This window comes from Zosterops lateralis, assembly GCF_965231275.1.
Source record: "Zosterops lateralis genome assembly, chromosome: 15".
Classification (NCBI taxonomy): Eukaryota; Metazoa; Chordata; class Aves; order Passeriformes; family Zosteropidae; genus Zosterops; species Zosterops lateralis.
Window position 1 is genome coordinate 10,080,768 of NC_139775.1, and position 8,669 is coordinate 10,089,436.

At 46.4% G+C, this 8,669-nt stretch overlaps 1 protein-coding gene across 2 annotated transcripts; it reads right to left on the reverse strand.

The window, feature by feature from the left end:
- Positions 1-87: 87 nt before the first annotated feature.
- Positions 88-8,004, reverse strand: SNN (stannin). 2 transcript variants are annotated; one of them, XM_083872487.1, is made up of 3 exons: positions 7,950-8,004; positions 6,962-7,082; positions 88-2,071 (listed from the first exon to the last, which is right to left on the reverse strand). In XM_083872487.1, the coding sequence occupies exon 3, from the start codon at positions 2,001-2,003 to the stop codon at positions 1,740-1,742; it is 264 nt and encodes an 87-aa protein (XP_083728613.1). In that variant the 5' UTR covers positions 2,004-2,071; positions 6,962-7,082; positions 7,950-8,004; the 3' UTR covers positions 88-1,739. The 2 variants fall into 2 exon arrangements, with proteins under 2 accessions (XP_083728613.1, XP_083728614.1); XM_083872488.1 differs by lacking the exon at positions 7,950-8,004 and adding an exon at positions 7,457-7,476.
- Between the last annotated feature and the right edge of the window lie 665 nt (positions 8,005-8,669).

Genomic DNA, 8,669 nt, shown 5'->3' on the forward strand with positions numbered 1-8,669 from the left:
AGAGCAGAATCTTAAAAGCTTATTAAAAAGTCAGGGTAAGAACATTATCAGCTGCACCCCATTGGTAATACTCAAGAGGCAACAGCAGGAGCTTTATGCTACTTTTTTGCTACTGACAACATTTTTTTGCTTCAAATTACAGCTTTCAATTTTAAAAAGGCAAATGTAGCACTAACAAAGCAATTCAAGGTCTTAGTGTAGAAGAAGGGGACAACTTTTTGTCTAGGCCATTCTTGTCTTGCATATAGGTAAAATTCTCAAGCAAGCTTGCTAGGCCTCAAGTTATTCCATGTGTACAGGTACAAGAAGCAAGTCTAATGCTTCCTCTGGAGCTGAATTAAGGCTAGGCAATTAAGTGTTTAAAAATATCAGTATGCAAAGGAGGCCACGTATAAAGTAATAGAAAACAGGCCAGTGACCTTTAAGCATGTGTGCCTACACAAAGAGTTTTAGAGTATGTAAGCTGCCATTGGCTGCTCAGTGTTGTTCCTTCTCCTCCCTCAAAACCTTTGCAGTCCAGAACTTTTAACACCTTTTTACAGTTCCTATAGCTGAACTCCAGCACAGAGCAGGAAATGTATGTTATCTGGAAGGACTTGGCCATTGCTAGCTAAAACTTCTACAAACTGATCAGCAATAACCCTTGCCCATATGAACAGTAGAAAAGACTGAAACTTCTCCTGTTGTAGTACAGTTCAATCAAAAGTTGTATACAAGACACATTAACTGAATTCTAGGATTGGCTGGCTGTAAACTAAAATGCCCTTTTGTAACAGGCTGTTCACATACACCCTAAGTACACAAACCAGGGTTCTGGGAAGAATTCATACTAGTTGCACTTAAGCCAGCTTTGCTAAGTAACCACTTCTGCAGTTTTAGCACACAGACCTATGGAAAAGAGAAGCCTGCTCTACTGCCATTTCAAACACCTGGAAACCTTCTGGACTTTCCCTGAGGGTTCAGTATCCATCATAAGTTCCCAGGTTGGAACCCATCAAAATGGCAGTTTCCTTGCAGTAGCTACATAGAGAACTCAGTTCTAGCAGCCAAAAGCTTAACCAACATAGCTGCAGCTTAAGGAACTCTTCCTTTCTTGTAGCTGCTGTGTTTCCTCCTTCAGCACAGTACTGAAGGCTTATCCCTTCTTTTCAAATGAAGTACTCTGCATCAGTCCAGTAAATGTTCAAAGGAGGAGTTCTGACTTAATAGCTGCACACTCAGTCTAGTAGCAGAAGCAAGCTCTAACTGCAGATTTGGTTTTGAAGGTCTGGAGTCCCATCCATGGTAGTGGTTCAGGAATCCCTGTGTATTATAGACAGTTATATACAGTTGCATCATATTCCCATATGCTACAGAACACAAAGCAAAAAGTTTCTGGCAGCCTATTTACAGTTCACAGTCAAAGTAGTACAGCAGTAGCTCCATCAAAATAGGCTCAGCTAAACATTCAAGTAACAAAAACCAGTAGTAGTCTCTTCACACCAGTATATCCCTGTGCCCATTGCCAGCAATGGACATTACACCAGGCAAGTCAGCTCCTGCCACAGAGGAATTGGGATGCACAGTCAATGCAAGGTCCTACTTCTCAGTGCATGCAGTTGCAAACAAAGCTTATTTAATTCTCATCAGGGTGTTTTCTGATGAGTAGTGTGCACGTGACCAGGGTCTTCACAGTGTGCAGATGCTTGTGCTGGTTACACATGTCACGAGCACAGTCCACCTGCACGTGTTGCTCTGAGTTAGCTGTGTACTTCTGGGCCATTGGGAGTTAGCTTTGCCTTCCTCTCCACACAGGGTCCTTTAGCAGAGTACTGCACCAGCAGAAAGGGCTCTTTGGTTTCTCCCTCTCCCACAATGCTTTCCTCATCCTCAGACTGGCTGAGCTTCTGCAGCCTCAGGTAGCACCAGCAGCCCAGGATCAGGGCTCCCAGAGCTGCGATAGCGATCAGGGTAACGATGACAGTCACCACACCGGTGGTAGGGCTGTGATCTGTGATAGACATGGCCAAGAGTTCAGTGTACTCTTCAGGAGGTTTTTCTGTCCTATCAGTCTTGATGCATCTTCAAACTCCTGCAGGGTTAAAAATAAATAATGAACTTGTGCAGTTTTACTGGACTCAGCAAGGTTATATTAATGACTGGTATTGTCCACAAGGGCACGTGATCCTCTTGCCCTCCAGTGCTTTGTGCTGCTCAGTCACACAATCAGAACCACATTTGGGCTCCTGACATGCTTCAGACAGCACATGGTCAGCCCACTAAGAGTTTCAGTCATTTCTTGCATCTCCTAGTGAAAACTGGTAGTTTTCACTAGGAGATGCAAGACAACACCAAAAGCTCTATGGAATTCACAGGGTTTAGTACAAGGAGATTTAAGACTGTTGATAAAAATGCTGTATTACAAGTGAAATCTCGAATCCACAACAAGATAGCAATTCAGCTAAACTTTAGTTTTCCTCAAGGAATCCTACAGAAACAGTATATTAGAGAGTCTGGCCCTTTTTGTAAATTAAATTTACAAATTTCCTTATATACTACCAATGCCAGGATTGGTAAGCTAATTGTGAAGGTAATTGCAATGCTAATGAATTACTCTGTCCATAACACTGGTCTGTTTACAAGGGCTGGGTACGTGGTAATTAATTGTTTGTTCATTAAGCTGATAAATGCACATAAAACATCTGTTGCTTTTTTTATAAAAAGCAGGCAGAGCTGTATTTAAAACTAATGAAGCACAATGGAAATATTTTAAGCTTCTGCTCCTCTTAGTGGCTTTAAAACCATAAGAGAAAGGCAATCTGTTAGGACTGCAGCTGGAATTGCAAGAGGCAGCAGCAGGAAACTGGAAGAACTCCAAGACTTCCCTTAGTTTGCTGTGGTTTGAGCAGGACAAAAATATACAGGTAATGTCTTTTGCTACTCCTTCGAAATTCACAACCCTATTTTAAAAAGTCATGTGAGCCTTGTTTTTAGTGTCAAAGTTACTGTTTACAAAGCTGATAGCTTCACTTTCCTTCCTTCAACTAGGACATAAAAGGTAATGAATTAATGACTTGCTTCTTTCCTAGCACCCTAGCTTTTCAACAAAATAAACTCATAGTAGTTTATAGTAGAGACCAGAGCCAATCCTACCCAGGAACATCTCTTACCTCTGTACTACTGTAAAAATCAGGTTAGGGCTCAATACTGCCATTTCAAGTACAAAAGGTGCAGTCCCTAGAGGCTCTAAGGCCCAGCTCTATGTGCCTTTCTCCTGCCCTGTACCCACTGGCTGGCAGTGGGGTAACAGGAGTACCTGCCAGTCTGCTGAGGGTCACCTACACCTGTCCAGGAAAGGCTCTTCCTCACCATCACTGCTACAGTCTCAGCTGCAAGTGCAGCATCTTCATAAAAAAACCCCTCACAAGTCAGTCCTAACCCACCCTGAGCCAGGACCACTGGGTTACAGTGAGTGTCACCCACTGCACCAAGTCTCACCTGCACAAGTGAATTTCAACACGAGTCAATTACAGAGCAGGATCCTCACAGACAAAGCTCAAGCCAGAGACTAAGTGTGTTCCCTGATGTCTCATGGAATGACAGACCCACGAGTGTCACCATTTCAGCAAGGACACCTCCACTACAGGGCTCAGCACGTGCCATTAGAGTCCAGTGTCACATAACTCACAGATCTGGTTACATTTCCAGCCCTGTAAACTACAGCAATCAATAGCTCGTAGTGTATCTGGTACAACACGCCAAGTTCTGCAGACACAATTTTCCCTCAGTATGAAAACCAAACCTGACCACACCACACGCCCTCAGCAGGGCTGTGTGCCCACTGCAGCCAGAGAAGTGCATGATTTGTCATAATCACCTTGGATCTTCCATGCTTATTCAACACAGGGTGATCAGCTGAGGGTGATTAGGAGTGACTTTCATGTAGTTCATTTTCCTCAGGGCATGTTTGAAGAGCAGCACTGTTTGATCCAGCCAAAACAGTACAGCATCAGCATAAAAGAGAGTTTACCTTGCTTCTCATGCAGACACTGCACAGCCCCATTGAGGCCTCTTCTGCAGCTTGCACTATTGCAAGCAGCAGTGACTGCCTGCTGTTCCTCTACAGAAGTTTGGGTCAGCATATAGCCTTATATTAAGCAGTTACTGTCACCTAGAAAATAATTTTTCATAGTGGAAACTATTGCAGATGCTACCCCTCTGCCAGTCTTTGAGTAGATAGCATCAACTATATAAAGTATGAAACTTTGCACATCATCAGCCTCTATCACCATCATCTTCTGGCAATCTTGCTTCAGGATGCACACAAAATTGGTCAGCTAAGTCCAAATTCAAGTGCAACACAGCAATTTACAGATTCCTCTTAAAGATCTTTCTTGGCCAAATCCATAGGTTTTTTTACCTTTAGAATTCCAAACATTTTTTAATTTGATTTAGAATTCAAAGAATGTCACCTCTCAATGACAAAGCGTACCCTCTTCCCACTCAGGGTTTAGAAAGCCAGCACTCTATATAATCTAAAGTCAGGTATTAAGCATCTGTACAAATGGCACAAACAACTAGTAAATAGTGCCTGAAGCTTTAGTTAGTTTGGAAGCTACAGTAGCTCACACTGCTATTTTTCTTCCTTTAGGTCACTCTACAGCTAGAGCTAAAGCTCTCCTGCTGCCTCAGCTCTACCCTTAGCACAGTACATTTGCATGTTGTAACTATATTAATAAGAACTTCTGGAGAAGCTTTGGGATTGTGTTGTTTTTTGGACACACAACTCTAATCTTGCTATTCTTTCCACCAGCAACTGATTGGAATCCAGATAATGCTGTCTCCATACTCCCCTTCTGGATAGGGGAAATACTGCATTCTGTACATCCCCTTAAATTGATTTGAAGGCCACAAATAGTTCAGACTCACTTTCCCCTTAAAGCCTCTATGAGCATACCAGGAGCAGCACTGCCTTTGTTCATCACTTCTACTGGAATATATTAGAGGCTGTAAATTCCTGATCTTCAAAGGGATTGCCAGCACCATCCATATATATTTGATGGCATTATGTCCCTTCCCACTACACTTGCTATCAAATCAAGCATCTAAGTATATTTACTCCTTAGCAAGATTAGTCAGATCACTGGTATGAACTGCAAATTGCCTATTTCAGTTCTTACAGCAATCAAGCAGTGAAAACATCAGCTAGAAATCATTTTTCCATAAGTAACTCTCTTCTTTTCTTTTTTGCCTAATACCAGCTTCTACTCAGAAATTCATTTGTGAAGTTTTATTATCCAATTCAGAAGCTGTAACTAAAGGACAAACAGAAAGGCAGTTTGAATTGCAGAATGCTGCTAGGGGACAAATGCAGTGCAACACTGGAATTAGGTTCCAAACCAAGTTTTTCATTATTACAGGCATTATGCTGCTAAGTTCACTATTGTTAATGCCTTCAGGCATGTTTCAAGGCTACCACTCAAGCCAAAGCTATAGGAAGAGACTTCAAAAGCAAATTTACTATAGTTCACCCAAATATACTGAAGTCCTCATCAAACAGTTATGCTCAAGGTTCAAATATTAAGTCTTTGGGGCAGGTGGCAGGGAGGAGAGGAGGTGGGAGCTACTGTTCTATAGTATTCCACCCAAAGTAAGTTAAATGGAGCACAGTTAAGAAATGAGAATAAAACTACCGGAGTGACCTTCAGCTTATTTTTTTTTAATTTGTAAAATCTGTTTAGTTAAAAAGTTTCCAACAACAGCTTGTTATCAACATGGTTCTAATTGTGAAAAATGCTTTCTTCTGTTTCTGCTAGTAAAATCCCTTTTGAGGAATGCTGGAAGACAAGGGGAGAAACCCACTGGGAAGATCAGTGCTGTACATTTACCACTGACACACAAGTGTGTATAGCACCCACACTACCCACAAAAAGAAAGGCCTTTACAATACAGGAGTGCTCAGGCTTCACCACTTGCACATAAAAAATGGCATCACTGTTATTCTTCATTAACTCCACTTAATACCACCTCCTTCTGATAATGCCAAATTACCTTGCACAAGCTGGGGCTTGGCCAGAGGCTATTTCAGAAGCAAGGAGCTGTTTAGTAGAAGGCTTCAATGCAAATCATCTTTTCCCAACCCTTACTATAGTTTTGATGAAGAAAAAAAGAAGAGGGCTTTTCTGTGGCTAATTAGCTGTGGACAATATTCCAAGAACTTGGCATTCAGGCATTGGTTAGACACTCTAGAAGGAAAGCTGACACCTAACAGTGTTGGCTGGAGCAGCAGTTAGTTCCCATATGAGGTGCAGTGGTACCTTAGACTTAATCAAGACTCACTTTTAAAGCTTTGCACCAAGCTAAACCACACAGAAGTTGGTAGTTTACAGAAGACAGCAAGATGAGTTATGAGAGTGTAGCAGTCTAAGATGTTTTCCAGACACGATGACAGTTCCCAGAGCAGACAGACTTTCTCAGCAGCACAGAAAGTGGAAGAGGTTTATGCTGTAACTGCCTGTCAGGCAAGTCAGCCGGTTAATGCAGAACTGAAAACAGGTTTATAGTGTTAAGACCATGGTGACTTCAGAGGCAATTGCCTGGCTGGCAAAACATCTGTCAGACTCCAGATTTTTATCTGTCGGTCTCACATACACATGGAGCTCTAATGAAAAGTCTGTCCTGACATGATAAGAGTCACATCTGACATTCCATTACCAGAAGCAATATGTTGCATATATCAACTGGCATAGCTTAATTCTTGATACATTAGAAAAAAATACTGAGATGCCAATATTAAGTTTGCTGATAAAAACAAGTTTTTTTATTTAGATTCAAGGCAGCTCTCCAAATGTGTCATTTTGATTTATTTTTTTTAAATGGCTTTGTCTAACAGCAGCTACACAGCACCTGATGTTTCTGATAGTCAGTTTTTATACAGAGCTCAATCTTTAGACAGCAAGTACCCCAGGAGTCAATCACATACCTGCACCAAGCAGCTCTGGGTAGGAGTCCTCTACGCAGAGTTTCTGAGTCACCTTATTAGAAAAGCAAAGGTCACACTGGTTTTGGATCTTGTCTGGCAAGTCTTCCTTCTCGCTCTTCCCCTGTGGAGAGGGATCACATTGGTCTATAGCTACTCTGCATCGTGAGTGACTTTCACTTTTGGCTTTCCAATGACATAATCACGTTTAACTACTGGCTTCTGGCACCAGCTGTCAGGGAAAGATCCCTTACTGTTTCACCTACCTGCTAATCAAGGCAAGAGTCTCACAAGTGGTTTCAAGTTCTTCAGATTTATTCAAAAGCAATACCAACTGACAAATGTAATGTCTACACCTACGTTTGTGTCAGGAAAAGGAAGAGCACGAGACAGCACGGTACACTGCAGATACTCAGAGGAAGGAACAAGATTCAGTTTAAACAACTTGCGTTACCGAAAACTCCCGGATTGTCATCATAAAGGTGGGTTTGGCCATACCCTGCAGCGCGTACCGAACTCCTCGCACTGGGCAAGCAAGGACGAGCCTCTCCAGCCGAGAGGAGCCCGGCGCCCACCCCGAGCAGCCGCCGAGGATCCGGGAGGCATCGCCTTGTGACTGCAGCACGGCCGCCAAGCGCGGGGAGACGGGCCGGGCCCGGGGCAGGCGGCGGGGCGGGACGGGCCGCGGGGCCGCGGGAATCGCGGGTCACCCCCGGGGCCCACGCCGGGCCTGCGGGGCGCCCAGCACGGCCGGGACCGGACCCCCCGCAGGCCGCCGCGGACACAAAGAGCGAGAAGGGGCGGCCCCGGCCCGGGGCGGGGGACCTCGGGCGGCTCCGACCCCGGCGCGGGTCCCTGCCCGCCTCCGCGCCCCCCGCCCCGGCTGGCAGCACGGCGAGCCCACCGTGCCCCGCATGGAGCCCAGCCGAGCCTTCCCCCGCCCCGGATCGCTCCCCCGCGATCACCATCCCGCACACCCCCGAGCACCCACCGGCCTCGCCGCAGCCGCGGCAGCTCCTTCCCCGCCCGCGCCGGTGGCTTTTAGCGGGGCCGGGCGGCGCCAATGGGGGCCAATGGGGCCCGGGCAGCGGGTGCCGGGCGGGGCCCGCCGCCCTTCCCTCCCTTCCCTCCCTCCCTTCCCTCCCTGCCGTGACAGCCGCGCCGGGCCCGCCCCGCAGGGGTGAGTGTGGAACTACAGAGCACAGCCACGGAGCGAGACAGTCACAGCGGCGTGGATGGAATCGTGGAATCGTCGAGGTTAGAAGAGATCTTAATGCGGTCCAGTCGAACCGCCCACCCAGCACCACCAAAATCACCCTCTAAACCTCTAAACCACATCAGCCAACGCCACATCCAGACGCCTCTTTCTCCTTAACACCGCCGGGGATAGTGCCCCCACCTCCCTGGGCAATGCATTCCATTGCCTGGCTGCCCGAGCAGCTCCGTCTCGGCCCGAAGCCGTTCCCTCCGCTCCCCTCACTGCGGGCCCGGCAGGCGGGGCCGGCCCGGCCCTCCACACCCTCCATCCAGGCGGCAGAGATCCCCCCGAGCCTCGTGGGGACTGAACAAACCCAGCGCTCCCTCAGCCGCTTTGCACAGGCCGTGTTTTGCAGACCTTGTCTGGCGGGTCTGGGCAGGCGGGGCTGTGCTGAGGGCTCCCTTGGCGGGCCGCGCTCCCTCCCCGCCGCCTCCGCCCTCAGCGCTGAGCCCA